The sequence below is a fragment of the Saccoglossus kowalevskii genome, chromosome 11, assembly GCF_978046115.1.
Source record: "Saccoglossus kowalevskii chromosome 11, keSacKowa6.1, whole genome shotgun sequence".
Taxonomy (NCBI): Eukaryota; Metazoa; Hemichordata; class Enteropneusta; family Harrimaniidae; genus Saccoglossus; species Saccoglossus kowalevskii.
The window spans coordinates 20,372,481-20,389,073 of NC_140651.1; the positions used below are offsets into that span (position 1 = coordinate 20,372,481).

The 16,593-nt window shown below is 36.5% G+C and overlaps 1 protein-coding gene across 1 annotated transcript; it reads left to right on the forward strand.

The window, feature by feature from the left end:
- The first annotated feature begins 9,399 nt into the window (after nucleotides 1-9,399).
- On the forward strand, nucleotides 9,400-13,419 carry LOC102804008 (UDP-glycosyltransferase 3A1-like). The gene is made up of 3 exons (XM_085505256.1): nucleotides 9,400-9,427; nucleotides 11,594-12,093; nucleotides 13,411-13,419. The coding sequence occupies exons 1-3, from the start codon at nucleotides 9,400-9,402 to the stop codon at nucleotides 13,417-13,419; spliced, it is 537 nt and encodes a 178-aa protein (XP_085361382.1).
- Nucleotides 13,420-16,593: the final 3,174 nt, after the last annotated feature.

Here is a 16,593-nt window from a genome sequence, read left to right on the forward strand (position 1 = left end):
AGAGCGACTTTCCTTCGTCTTGATATTGCGTACAGGTACGGACTTCGGACGACTTGGAACGACTTGAAACTACCCACGTCGACGTCAAACCAATAAGTAAGCAAAATCCACAGCTTTCTTGTGCAAAGCATTGTGGATTAAAAAACGTCACCAACGGCCAAAACCACATCTAACCAGATACAGTGGAGGGCGCTATTGAATTGAATTTAATTTCTAAACCAAAATACATTTAAATCTTTCTGTATTATTTTACAATTAATTTATGCCTTACATAACACTTGTCTTATATTGGTTACATCCACCCACATTAGGGCAATTGTTTCTCATATGGCGACCCATGCCGCTGGGCTTTGTGTAATATTACTTGGACAGGGCATACTCCTGAGGGTTGTTTGAGGCACAATGCCTCTCATGGAAGAAGGAATTTCCACAAAGCCCATTAATTTTCTGAGCTATGCAGATGTGCATGCAAAATATACACTTGAAACAGAATATTTGCCCTGTAATGCTAAATGAGTATGATGGTTTGTAGGATATGTGCTAAAAACCATCCAAACCGGACGTGGATATGGATTCACTTTATCGACCTGCTGGGCAGCCACAGCCAGTATTTTTGGGAAAACATGTGGTGCTACATTGGGCAAATATACTACTAATATCTTGTCACTTGAATCAAATATATTAAAGATTGAGTGCTCTGTGGGAATATACTAATTCAGCTGTCTTTGTTCTCTAATTGGGGCACCCCCTCGTCTATATTGTCCACCAAAACATGGGTATATAACACAAAAGCCGGGAGTCCTTTGCCAACAATTTTCACATTTTCTGGAAAATGAAGCTTACACTTTTGGCGGAGACATTGACATTTGGATACGGTCAATTGTGGCTTTCGGGCTAATTTATTGCAGCTATATTTTACTACTGAAAGGTCTCACAAGTTCTTTGTGACAGTTAACTAGTTTGCTAAGATGGTAAAATGCTATGCCAAAAAATGTTATGCCACAGGAACTGGTGGCTGGAAAGCAAATTGAATTCACGCCACTGTAAACACATATACTGACAATTTAAAACCGTCTTTTGTTGCTCCAGACCCCAACCACATCCACCTCAATGACCATGTTCTCAGTTACCACGATAGTTCCTACCCCCCCCCCCCAACAAGACTGACCATGTTGCTGTATGGTTGTCTCCAGTTTACCATATTATATTGGTGCAACTGTGTCTAGTAGCATTGGTTCTGGCATTATGGTTGACAGCTGCTTCTGTTGAGATCCTCAAAATGACTAGCTGCGCAGGTAGTGGTGGTCTCAAACTAATTTTCTCATATCGAACCAGAAGATTACATGCCCCTGCTCAGTGAATGCCCTTTCTCCATAAATACAACATTCTAAATAATGTCAGCCATGTAGACATGACGACCTTGAAAAAGGGAAACCTGACAATCAGCAAGTTCTTATTTTGTTCCGTCGAAAGCAGCCTTAAAACCAGAAAATGCAGCAGCAACTGTTAAATCAGAATAAGTCTACTAATGTAGTGAGCTGGGTCATTCCCAAGGTCGACGCATTACTGTTCGCCAAATAGCCAAGAGGTCAATATTAGTAGAGGGTCCGTGTTAAATATCATTCATGACCTTTTGCATATGCATAAGGTGTCTGCCAGATGGATTCCCAGGTTGCTCACAGCTTTCCAGAAGCAAGAACGAGTGGTCGAGGATGAATTTGGAGATGTGCCAAGAAAAGTTTTTCAAAAGACTAATTACACAGGATGAAACTTGGGCCCATGATGACTCGATTCAGAGACCAAAGCCCAGTCAATGCAATGGAAGCACTTGGACTCACCACCTCCAAAGAAGGCAAGGGTGCAGCCCTTTGCTGGCAAGGTCATGCTCACAGTCTTATGGGACCAGGACGGAGTTGTGAGGATCCTATTACGCTTCACTTTTGATGAAATCAAAATCAAGTGACGGTCAAGATCAGCAAAGGTATTCTCCTCCTACAGGACAATGTTCGGTCCACAACTCGCATGTCGTCAGATCAGAAGCACGAGGGTGTGGCTATGAAATCCTTCCCCATCCCCCTTACTCTCCTGACCTCTTACTTTCATCTCTTCCCAGCCATGAAGTTGTTTTTGAAAGGAAAGCGTTTCCCAGATGATGCACCTTTGATTTCTGAAGTTACAACATGTTTGGAGGACCAACCTGGGGTGTTCTACAAAAATGGTGTTCAGAGCTACATCAAACGATGGGAGAAATGCATAACTCTGGGTGGTTCCTATGTAAAGAAATACTAATAACTGTGCCAAGTTTCATTAATCTCCTGCTATGGGAAATGGGTCAGGGGCATTACTCATTGAACGCCCCTCGTATAATATACAAATTGTTCTATAAAGGACAAAAAAATGATAAAATAAAAAAAGTGACTGGCATGTTTTTTACAAGAAGAGCTTTCAGGATATGGACATCAATTACTAATATCAAGATTTTAAAACTACTACTAATTACTATAAATCTTGCTAATTAAAACAATAGCTGCTACAATATGATTTGTCCAGAATAGATGCTACTACTTGTCGATGCCAGTTTGTTTGCAAATTTAAAGCATAAGGCTTGCTGTAACCACACTTTGAAAAACGGAAATTTTACAGAAATATAAATCTCAAATGGGAGAAAAAATAAAACTGCATTGCTAACAGAGCAAATAGGATATATGTGATGTTTTATTAAATTATTTTAAATTAGGCAGCAGTAAAACGCTATAATTTTCTTTCCACGCTTGTATCGCATTACTGCTCGGTGGCTCTGTCCACCTGATCAAGTCTGCATATATATATTACTTAAATACAAGCTACATGACGTTTATCTATTACTTCCTAAATCAGATGAACTGTATATATGCCTATAAATTGCTGTTTTAAGAAATCGATGCACTAACAATTACACAATCAAAATTAGAATTGACGAACACATCACGATGGTGTGACAGAATCGAATACACTATTCGACACGTCGCAACAGTCAGAGCAGGCACTCACATGACAGAGTGCTATTATAGCTAGATAGTACATACAGCTTGGCATTAAGACAAAATATTATTAATTATTATTCATATTATTAAATTCTTTTCAACAAATATGTCAATTGAATATTGTAAAAAAAATAGGAAATTATTAGTTTTTAGCCTTTGATTCAGTTTGGTGAGAAGGGCTGTTATATTAACTTCTTCGGTTAGGTGTGGGAGGAAATGTTTATAAGGCTATTAAAGCTATCTATAAAAACACCAAATAAAGTATTAAATTGAGAGCAGGGATTGCTTTATATTTCAATTCATACAGAGTGGTAAAACAAGGGTGCAAGCTTAGTCCTCAATTTATTAATATTTTTGTTAATGGAATATGTGATGATAATATAAATTTGGATTCTGTAGATTTAAAAGGCTTGAATCTCAAATGCTTGTTATGTGTTGATAACTTATTATTTTCTACAACCCAGGAGGGGTTACAAAGTTCATTGATACAGTCCAAAATTACTGTAACAATTGGCATTTATAAGTAAATATTAACAAAAGCAAAATCATTATTTTCAATGGACTAGGTAAACACGTTTTGTGTTGGATGCTACGAAATTACATTGTGTTAATTCTTATAAATACCTTGGCATTGGTTTTCAATCAAATGGAAAGTTTCATAATGCTCTTTCTATGCTACGGAACAAAGCACAGAAAGTACTGTTTAGGGTGTACAAACCCATTATAAACCCATGGCTGTATATGGGGCTGACGTGTGGGGAGGAGTTATGCTGGGCATCTACAGTAGGTCTGGTAAAAAAAAAAAACGTACAGTAGACAATTAGTAGATAAATTAATTCCGAAAAACTTCTGTAAAGTAGTTCTGGGCAGGCACAGAAAATCATCTAATGACTCATGTAGTGGTTAATTAGGTCAATATCTAACTATATTTTTTCACCAATATCGGATCAAAACTCGGGGATAACATTACTGCCCCGGGCGACTTTAATGAATATTTAACTGGCAATTATCGTGACTCTTTTTAAATTCGTCCTGTGGATGAGAGCGATATATTCAATGAAATCACTGCCCTAGATCCTGGAAAATCAGTAGGACATGATGGTGTCCCCCCTAAAATTGTCAAGCATGCTAGCCATATCATTTCTCACCCCCTTGCCCACATTATCAATTGTTCAATTCGCCAATGTATATTTCCTAATGCTCTTAAAATAGCGAAGGTCATTCCCATTTATAAAAAAAAGTTCCACAAATGATGTCAACAACTACCGTCCAATATCCATTCTACCTATTTTTAGTAAAGTAAGCGAACCAATCGTTAATAAGCAATTAATTACATATCTCGAGAAAAAATCCATACTCATTGATACTCAATTTGGCTTCCGTAAAAATAATGTAATCGCCAACAATTTGTATGTATTGAAAACACTTCATCTTTGTGACCTATTACCTGCGGGGTTCCACAAGGGTCGATTCTAGGCCCAATCTTATTCTTAATATATATTAATGATATAGCCAACTCTACCAATTCCTTTCATTTTCGACTCTTTGCAGATGATACTAACCTATTTAAATTTATTCAAAACAATAAAATCAATCTCTCAGAAATTGATAATGATTGTCAAAGGGTTCGTGAATGGTGCAGTGCTAACAAACTTACTATTAATTCTGAAAAAAACAAATTACATGATAATTAAAATACCACAACGATCGGTCACTATTGAGGGCAGCCTGGAAATTAACGGGTCACCGATAGAGGGCGTATATGTTGTCAATTACCTTGGCGTCTCCATTGACCAGAATATGTCATGGAAAGCCCACATTGATACAATTTGCAAAGTTATCGCACCAAAAATTGGATTAATTTCACAACGACGTCATTTTGTACCTATGACTATCCTAATTCTCTTATACAATTCCTTAATTCTACCACACATTACATATTGCCTGGAAATCTGGGGAAATACATATGCTACTATACTGCAACCAATATATCTATTACAGAAAAAAATAGTACGCCTCATCACTTTCTCTGATTCGTATTCCCATGCTGCTCCTATTTTCAAAAAACTAAGAATACTAGACATTTTTTCACTCTGCAAGTTACAAACCAGTTTATTTGTCTTTGATCTCAGCAATAAATATTTTGTACATGATATTTACAACTATTTGGATCCTTTGTCCCATAATTATCAAACCCGTTTAGAAAGTAGCTTGAACTACTATACTCCAAAGCTGAATCTTACACTCAACCAACACAGTTTTAAATACTCTGCAACAAAACATTGGAACTCTTTGCCTGATGCATTTAAAACCATCACTAAGAGACATATATTCAAAGCAAAATTAAAAAACTATCTCTTAAAAATTTGATTTGTAATATTTTTATCTCTTTCTTTCTTTATTTGGAGATTTGTGTGATTAAACTATGAAATTATATATACAGGGGTTACGGACTCGACTAGTTCTGATGAACTATATCTGTAATCCCCACCAAAAAAGAAAAGTTATCTAAGTAGAATTCGTTATTTATTTATTTATTTATTTATTTATTTATTTATTTATTTATTTATTTATTTATTTATTTATTTATTTATTTATTTATTTATTTATTTATTTATTTATTTATTTATTTATTTATTTATTTATTTATTTATTTATTTATTTATATGTATTTACTACCCGTGCAACTTCTACATTTACCGTTTTTTTGGGGGGTGAAATAAATGTCATTCATTCATATTGGATATTTGCATTTCAGTTATGAAATACTATCAAAGACTAGTATGTTAAAAAACAAACAAGTCTATCATTATTTAGACTAAATTAAAAATAACAATCTTAGAATAGATTATACTAAAATTTAGAACTTCCGCACATTCTCTTCCCATTGAATCCGGTAGACATAACGATATTTTGAAGGAAAACAGGCTATATTGTCTCCATGAATGCAATGCAGTAGGGGAATGAGAAACATTACATTACTATTTTACGAAATGGAATAAAAATACACAAATAGTCGGACCTTCAGATGATGGAAATCAAAACAATCTAGCATTTTAAAATTTACCTAATTCATGCTGTTTACGGGAAAGAATTGCGACAACGTGCACATGTTGGTGGTCTTAAAAGCTATTTCTATATGAGGATAGTTACAAGCTTCTAACATGTTCGCCTGTTAAAATGTCCGCCTGGGCATAGAAATAACGAATTGAACCCATGCGTGACAAAAAGAAAAGTGAGATATAATGCCGATTGTCTCAGTCAACACAATGCGTGTTCAGATTAATGAAATAATGTGATAATCGAAACAAAACAATAAGCATATAAACTAAACTGAAACAATCCTCTTAAATGCGTCGTTCTTCCTGTTATATTGTTATTTCCATGGAATTACATCCATGGGCAAAATGTTGAGTTTAATTTCAGTATCGAAATATTGTCAGTTAGTCGCGTGAGTACAAGGGCGGAATCCTAGACCAGAGAAGTTACACTAGTTACCCAGAACCAACTTGCCGTTTGCAAGATATTCGTTACGCCCCATTTCAGAACTATGCCGCAGTAATAGACCTAATCTGTATAAACGAAAATCATCAAATTTTTCCCTGACTCTAGCCTTGTCATCTACATAGTAGTTCTACGTCAAATCATGAATTAAATCGTCTACCATCGGTAAAGCTCTCACAGTGGAAACAACGATGAACGGTACAAGCTATGTATTAAAAATAAGAGCGTAGCCTTGGCTCAAGACACTGGCAAAAATTAGATTAAAAGTTCGTTGTAATCAAGCGCTATTGTGTGGTCGATCGACATTCTCATTCCAATCGATAATCGTTTCGAATGAAATGCGATGTGCATGTCATGACTGGTATCGAGGACGTAGTATTCAGCGTTTTTCTAAATAACAGAACTCTAGTAAATGAGGTAAGGTATTCCCGCTTGTGGCGAGAATGATTATTTCTATAGTGACCCACGATGTTGTCTAATATGGCACGAAACCCACCCACATGACATTAACGTAAAATTTCATATTGCGTATACGGAATGAAGTCGAACAGTGTAAATTTTGTCGTGTAATTGCTTGGTCATGTTTCGCCGTTACTGCGTTTCGGGCCCGTAGCTATTTTTGTAATTCCTTTTCAACGGACTTGGTATGGTTTTTTCGGCATCCTCCGAAAAGTATATGTGAACGGTCGTGAACGCTAACGTGAACGATATTATTGTAACACGGTATCGCTGTGAATATCGACGGCAGTTGTCTTTTGTCGTTGTGCAGCCTAGGCAAAACGATAAAAACCGAAGAAAGTTATATTGGGTTAGATCAGCTTTGAGTGTTTTTTTCTGTATTTTCATATTGTCTTTGCATTAGGTTGACATTTTCTTGACATATTTATTGTCTTTGATAAGGTTTGCACTTTGCATTTAGATTTTGTTTTGAACTTTCATTATTCTATCTTGACGTTTTTTTTTAACTTTCTTATTTTAGTCTTGTGTCACATTACTATAATTTAGTAGAATGTGACATGATTAATTATAATTACTATATGATGGAATAATGTATACTGTCGTATGGGGTCTGGCTTCATCAAAATCTCGTCTGATCGCACTACGACAGAAGCTTGTCAGATCTGGCTTTGTCTGTCGCAACATCGGTGTTGATAGAATGCATGTCGATATCCCGGACCTCGTCTCAACAAGTGACGCTGGAACTAATAACGAAGCGTCACAAGAAAGAACTAGTTTTCCAGACCCGGCAACTGTGATTAACAAATGAAAGGGAATTTCGGGCAAAGGCGTACGCGTGGTCCTGATGCCCGACGAATAGGAAACAATGTGGCCAATCGAAGTTGCCATACTGTCACGCCCCACATGAACCAAATGTTTGGGTCGCTTTGTCGTCCACGGAACACGGAATGAAACATGTTTTCATGGACGAAATATTTATTTTCCCATTTGTTTTGTCATTTTGAATACAAATCATAACCGGTTTGTTAGATTAACATAATACGAATGTAAATCATAAAAAAAATGTTACATACTACTATACTAGTATATTGCCAGAGACTGGAATAAGTCAGAATAATTACAACTGTTGACTATTAAGACACGAAAAGCCAATTTTCGCGGGAAATATGTATTATTAGTTGACTTGTTCAATACAAATACTGCGAAATTGTATTAATTATACGAGAAACCATGCGTATTTTTTAAAAATTCTTTGCTCATTGTCAGACAAAATCCTTATTCCATAAGAAGATTTGGCAGAAAATTTTCACCAGTGTTAAAAAACTGTTTTTTATCAGATTTGTTTACAAATGCTTCTTGGAAGGGTTTGTGTTGCCGCTACAAATCAGGACACGCTATGCACGGATGATGCATGTTCGATAAATTACACAGAAAACATGCAGGTCACAAGATTATATTTCTAAAATACACCCTCCTTTCAAATATACTGAACAAAAAAAAATAATATTATTTACACACAGTAGGAAATGATACATAATTAAAAACAAATCAAAGTGAAACGACATAGCCAAAATGGTGGCCGAAATCCATAACAATTTTGAGACAAAAAATATATATCTTTCCACCGCCTGCTTTGTAGAAGTGTTCAACAGGTACATATATATAGTCAATACAACAGTCAATAGGGATTTATGGATGACCTAATGTTGTTTGGACAAAGATTTTAGTTTGAACATTTTGAATTGGTGCTAGTCCTTAAGCCTGGCACTTTTTCTGGCACCTGGGACGTTGCTTAATTTCCGAATTCTGACCATTTTGAAGGACAATCTTATTAAGATTTATTGTATACTAAAATATTGAATGGTGTAAGGTGTATTGAAGTATGATTGAGTGTAGGCTCACAAAACACTGGACCCTTTCTTAAAATAGTAGGACACAATTTCATATATACTTACATGCATATCGATACTCTGCACAAATGCTAATCGATGAGAGTTAGCTGTGGATACGAATACGAATTGGTTACAAGAAACACCCATAATAACGTCTTTGAGCAAAATAATTGAGCAATGTAATTCATACTAAGTATGAATTACATATGTTCAAATTTTTAATCATACAACGGTTGTGTCCCTCATGTATACAAGTTCTTTCTTTTATGGTTACTATAGTATGCACATGGTTGTAGTTCATATGAATACACACAAACATGTATCCATCATCAATGTTGTTTTTTTTTAAGAATAACGATGATGTATATTAATAATATCACATGATCTCACCCCAAATGCCATAATAATATTTGATTTCCAAAATCACTCATCCTGCAATAGACCGTCACACATGTTTACATTTCGCGTACGTGTGTGTGCGCAGTGATTGGTTGGTAAGAACCGGCTGTTTGCATAAAATAATGGCGTTGTTCGTTGTTGATACTACAGGTACATGCATGAGTCCCTGTTAATAAAAGAACGTGTAGCAACATTGTTACAACAGATTGCGAGCTATTGCTGATCGGTAAGCGATATTTGTTATCAGACATTTACATGCAGTGGGTGGCAAATATTTAAACATATGATGTCACGACAGCCTATATGATAGGGACCTATGGCCAGTATATAGTGACTGTTTTAAACATCATGTGATTTATATTCTGAAAGTCATGAAGGCATGAATTTGGTTTATAACATATGTAAACATGTTTTTAGAAATAGCAAATAACGGTTGAAAACAACATGACCAGCCACAATGCATTTTGTAATGCAAGACAGTAAACCGTCAAAAGGAACATGGGTAATTAGAAACTCGTTTTCACATTTTATTGTGATGCACTGCAATACCCATCTCGAACAACTATTTGTGCCATGCCATTTTTTAAAATATTCGTTGTAGTCAGATTATTTGTTTAATAAGTCATTGTCAAAGACATTGTTCCCAATTGTATTATTACCTTATGTTGGATGAGTGTGTGTAGTTTAAACTTGATCAGTCAAGACATATCGCATATATGATCCAGACCTGCATTCTTTGAAAACAAACTTTGCACCCGATTCAAAACATAAAATAAAGTGAATCAAGTTCCCCTTATGATTAATGCATATACCACTTTCAAACCAAATATGTTCACACGTGGTTAGATCTAATTCTGGAATGGTGAAAATATGTGATTTTAACGCATGTTTGAACATAAAATGGCTGCCATATAGCCATTATGAATATAATCATGAAATAAATACATGTGTATATGTTTGACATAATGTGAGAAGTTTGAACTTGATCGGTCGTAGTATGTGTGAGATACATATGTTAGATGCAAGTCAATTCATGAGTCCCCTATTTTGAAGTGCGTACAAACTAGGACTAATAATCATGGATAGTCTTGTACTACCATGCATTGTGATTTCAGACAGTTTCTAAAATGGATAATGAAGATCTAACCTTATAACAATATATGGTGTTTGTGAATAATTTAATATAAGCAATTCATCTTTAAACATTCAATCCTCTACAAATACTAACCAAACGCATCGATAATTTTCATATTTTCTATTGGCTAATTAGTCAAATTATAGTAAAATGCATTGAATCACAATGGTTACAGTGACATCATTAAATTATTATATTGGCAATAAATGAAGTCAAAATATATTAATAAACGGCGTATGTTGACATGCACCAAATACCCAAGTTATTTTTATATAGTTAAATATATATATGTTTTCAAATGGTTGATTAAACATGTGAATTTAAACAAAATGTTTCAAGCAGAAAAATTACTTAACAAAGATAGTTCTTCATGGTGATGCTTCGGTATAAGTTCTAGCGACATTTATTCACGAGGTCAGATGCGTCGACATGCATCCTCTCAACATCTTTGTTGCGTCACGCAAATCTCGACAAGCTTCTGCCATAGCGCGACATTTTGATGAAGCCAGGCCCCATAAGACAGTAACAATTATTTACTCACGTATAGTAATTGTGATTTGGACAACTTTAATCCTGTGACTTTCTCCTACATAGCAGCTTATGATGGGTACAAACTGGACAAATCCTGAGACTAATGTCATAATACAGCCACACATCAATTCACTGCTAATGTTCGGGATATCATATTACCTTGGCTAGGGTGTTTTATTCTGCATGAATTATGATAATGCGACACAAGACAAAATTAGAATACTGAGCTCAGGTCATACCACTAAAGGTAGGCCTTTTGTTTTGTGCATTGGACTGTGACTTTGATTGACGTCGACAAAATGGCCGCACTTTCTAATACCCGATGGATCGGTGCTATTGTTATAGCGTGTGTGACCTGCCCAGTCTTGTGCAGCAATATCCTAATTCTCCCTGGCGCCACGTTCGGGAATTTCTACATTACTATATCGAGATTTGGAGAACTGCTGGCCTTGAGAGGCCACAATGTGACCGTGCTGATAAATGAGCTCTATTGCCAAAGATTGGCAGGACTGATAAAAAAACAAAGAACATTTATGAATTTTGAAGAGTATGAATCAATGAATTTCCCGATGCAAACAACCGAGTCACAAAAAGTGCACATATTGCACTAACAATTTCTGAAATACTTCGCATTTTTGATGTTTTGGCAGATGAGACGAAGGCTTTTATTCAAGACACTAATATCCTAGAACGCTTGAATGCCGCGAACTTTGATCTAATTCTTGCTAATGCCTTTAACCCAGGCTTCGCTCTAATTGTTGATACATGGCGTGTACCGTTCATCAGTGTTTCCACCATGAGAGCTTTACCGATGATAGACGATTTACTTCATGGTTTGCCTTCAAACCCTGCATATGTACCAGCGGTAAAAACAGGATACTCAGATGAGATGACGTTTCCTCAGAGACTGGGCAATACATTTGCATACCTTGCATCGGCTGCAATGTTTGAGTTTCTTTTGCTAAAACCATTCAAAAGTATACAGCAAAGGCATAACATCCGACCAGAGCTTTCATACAGGAGTTTATGTAGAAATTCGGAGTTAGTACTTTTCTGTTCTGATTTTGCATTCGATTATCCCCGCCCTATGATGCCGCATGCTATTTATATTGGTTCATTAACAGCAAGAACCCCAGACCCTCTTAGTCAGGTGAGTTTCTTGAAAATGTTTATTGTTATATATATATATATATATATATGAATTTCGATATATTCATGAATGTATTTCTTTTATCGGATATCGGTTAGGTCCACTCGAAAACGGAAACTGCGTAAATTTCGAAGTGCTACGTATGATATGTTCTGTGTGAAGAACGGAAATTCCCAAATTTGCAGTCGTTTTACGCCGAACTTGGAGAACTGATACACTAAGTTGCTCTTTTAATACTTTCAGCTGAGAGTTTGTTGTTGTTTTACTTTCAATTTAGTTAGCGTAAATCACGCACAGTGAACTACATAGGTGTAACGCTACTGGTTTGATATGATAGATTTCATTTACTTTTTCATATAAACCTGCTTCCGAGGCCCGGTTTAATGACTCGGAAACCACATTTCAAAATAACCAGCTTTAACTTACTAGTTTATGGCAATCGTCCAATGCATGCGACAACTTTATATTTTTTGTTGTGTGCATATATTCGTACTGGTGTCGTATATGCTGTATAGAACTAACTTGCATTATTTTACATCTGTCACCGTAACGCCACAAGTTACAGCGTGCCGTAATTTTGCGGTATTTTACGGGGTATTTTCATACTACCATATTTGGAAATGCGAATTCCAAATATGGAATGATTAAGCCCGTAAGCGTCCTCTAATAATAAAAACAAACATGGCTGCCACCAGGATTTGACCGGACTCCATGCAAAGAAGTTCGCTGATTCTGTTCTAAACCTTTTGAATTTCGGCATTTCCATGATGTATCCTTGAAGGGAAAAGATGTATAATAATTAGGTTATTACGAAGATATGCACGAAGACAGTACTTCGGCAGTATCGACCGACGCGCAGCGGAGGTCGATGTGACAGCGTATTAATATTATCTTCGTAATAACCTTATATTAATTAGATCGTGGCGGAGTGCTTGTCTACCGATTGTGATTATTCATTACATGAACATTTTAGCAGTAAACTATTATTTATTATACATTTATTCGCAGTATCCGAACACAGTATTATATCTGTTATTGCGCCCTCGCCGATCACATGTTAGGTTATATTAAACGCTAGGTTATATTAAATAAATATTTTGACGTGGAAGTACTTTGTGGATGACAAGCCTAGAGTAACTAACATATTTAGATTCAGCAAACACGGCATTGCTGCAATAGTTGCGACTCTAAGTTACTTTTACAGAAGTGTGGTTTTAGTTAGATTACAAGTCTAATAGATTATTTATTTTATTAAACATGTGTTATTGCGATAGCTGATAGCCTAATTCATGCTGATCGATTTTGTTTTCATGATAGATGATCTAAATCACATATATATCACAGTGTAAACAAAATACTAAGTAGTGAAATGCAATACTTGATTTGATGGCCATGTAATTTTCAGAGAGAAATTTCAGATCTTGGTTGTTTATAAAGATCATGTGCACTCATGGGTTACTGCATTGTTCTGAAATGGTGCGTACCGACCGAGTTTCTTGCGAATGACAAGTCGGTGGCGGGTAACTAGTAAAATGTCACTAGTCTGGGATTCCGACCCTGGATCTACTACCTTCTGACAGTCGGGAACGTGTCGGCACGTACCGAAATGTGTGTGTGAGCGGCCGGAACGAGACGCCACGTGCCAACAAAAATCGATCTAGTTCCTCATATGAAGTCGGGCCGAGATTTACTGCCTGACAGGTCGGTACGAGCCGAAATCACACTCTCGGTGGTGACTTAAAAGAAAATATATGTAATACTAGTGTCACAGGTCTCACTGGCGGTGGGGGCCGGAACAGTGAATTGCGTATTTTGAGTGCAGTGTTTACGCAATTTACGGAAAGACACACACACACAAGAGTTCGAGTAATTGTGGTTGCTGATAATAATCCCGGATCTTTATTTTCATTTAGCCTAAGTAACAACAGATCATAGAGAGGTGAAAGGTCACACCTTTCAATAGGGATGCATAACTTTGTCATACATGAAAATTTCTAACAAAAGTTAGCAAAAATGACTCTATGCGCGTTTACCTATAACTCATATCAAATTTAAAATCTTGAGTAAATAATATTAAGAAACAATTAATTCTAACAAAACCATACAGGCATAATGCCAAGGTGCTCATGTTTCAAACAAGATATTAATTAAATAAGGATGGCAATATTAAATGATAGGATTACGATGGATATTTTGAGTCAATACAAAAATCTTACCTAAGTAACAACAGATCATAGAGAGATGAAAGGTCACACAAGCAAGACAGTGCAATTGACCTGTGAGGGCGCTAATCCGAAATAGTTAGGCAAATACCCTGTTAATGAATACACAAGGTTTCTGGATATAAACAAACTCAATTAGTGTTAACAAAGGGGGGATATATTTGAGGTTCAAAGAACCTGGGTCACATCCTCCCCTGTTTTGAAGAAAAAACGACATCCTTGTCGTTCCAACAACCCAATGCAATATCTGATAACTAAAAAATATATAAATTAAAAAATAACATCCACTACTGGCGCTAGTCATGCAGGTCAACAGGGTGTAAAACCAAAATATCCCCAAGGTGTGTCCTTTATCAACTCACACTCTTCTTCAGTCTTCAGTGCACTACTTCCCACATCACAATCCTTTATCTTCTTTCCATACCAATATCTTCGTCTTCGCACCACATCTTCTCTTTCATCAATTCAGTGAATTGATTGAGCACACGGTAATTAATGCCTGACTTACAGATAAAATTATCCTAACCAGTGTTCACAGAAAGAACATGGAATGATGACAAAACTTACTGTGACACCAGGAAAGTCCCTCAACCACAAATTTATATCAAGGTACAATTAACTACAATTCATCATAACAGACGTGACCATGAAACATAATGGTACACTGTTCCAAGAACCAAACTAGTCTCAAATCAACACAACTTCAACGGTATAAAAGAACACTTTCTCAACAAGGCTAATAAGACGAGCCAAATACCTTTTTACGCAACCAAACTAGAACTTTTACAACGTTTAAGTAGTTCGCAAACTAGAGCCATGCTATAATAAACAAGTCGGTCAGGGACTCTTCTGTCTCTACTAGGGTAACGTCTAGATTCAGTAACTTGTGGAGTTACGGGTTCACTTTTATCACTAACCAAATATTTTGGTGGGGGGACAGGTTCATGTATAGCCTCGTCAATATTAACTGAGGTATCAGGCAAAGAATTTAATGAAGTATCAGGAGGACATATTATATCTGTTGAGTTTTCTAAGATGGGTTCCCAAGTTACAGACTCACAGGCCGACTCATCAGAATGCTCAGGACAAGAAACATCACAACTATTAAGACTTTTATCTGCAGTTTCAAGTAACTGCCCAACATCAGAAACAGAATCTCTAAACTCAGCTGGCGCCATAATTGGAACATCAAGTGAATTACTGGATAAATCCAAACCAGATATATCTTTTGGAATGCCAGGATCACTTAAAGAATCATTAAGAAAGTACTGAACGGCAAAACAATCATCAGAATCACTATCACAAGTATCTATTTCATTGCAACTATTGTCGTCATCAAAAGCAACTCTATCTACACAATTTTCCTCATCTGCACTGAGAAAAGTGCAGGGCTACAACAGGTTTCTGTGTACAGTACGTATTCTCTCCCCTTCTTCACACTTGATAACATACACTGGAAGATTTGGTTTTTTTGAGACAACTACATACGGCACAGCTTCCCATTTATCATGTAGTTTGTGTCTACCTATCACTGGGGTCTTGTCTTGGAAAAGAACTCTATCTCCAGGTTGAAGCTCCAACAAAGTATTGTTTGACTTTTTATCATAATTGGTCTTTTGTTTGCTCCTCGACAAATCAGCCTGAGCAATTGCCTCGGCATATGATGACTTCAATCTACGGCGAAGGTTGTCAGTATACTCAGAGTAGTCTACTTCATTACCTATAGACTCATCCTCACAAATACCAAAAGCTAAATCAATAGGAAGGCGAGGTGCCCGAACAAACATGAGAAAATAAGGAGTATAGCCAGTTGAGTCATGGCGTGTGCAGTTGTATGCATGTGTCATGGTTCCCAAGTACTCCTTCCAGTCTAGTTTCTGGGATGGATCTAGAGTACCAAGCATGTTCATCAATGTATGGTTGAAGCGTTCTGTCATTCCATTTCCCTGGGGATGATAGGGTGAGTTTCTGCTTTTCTGTACTCCTGTAAGTGTACACAGCTCATTCACCAAAGCACTCTCGAAGTTCCTACCATGGTCAGCATGCAGTCTCTTAGGGATACCAAAATTACAAAAGAAGTTATTCCACAACGTCTTTACCACAGTGCTTGCTTTTTGGTCTTTTGTTGCATATGCCTGGGCATATCTGGAAAAGTGATCAGTAACAACCAACACGTTTTCATAACCACCTTTTGAGCGTTCCAGTGATAAATAGTCGATGCAGACCAGTTCAAGCGGTTCTGTCGTGCGGATATTTACCATCGGTACTCTGGTTGTAG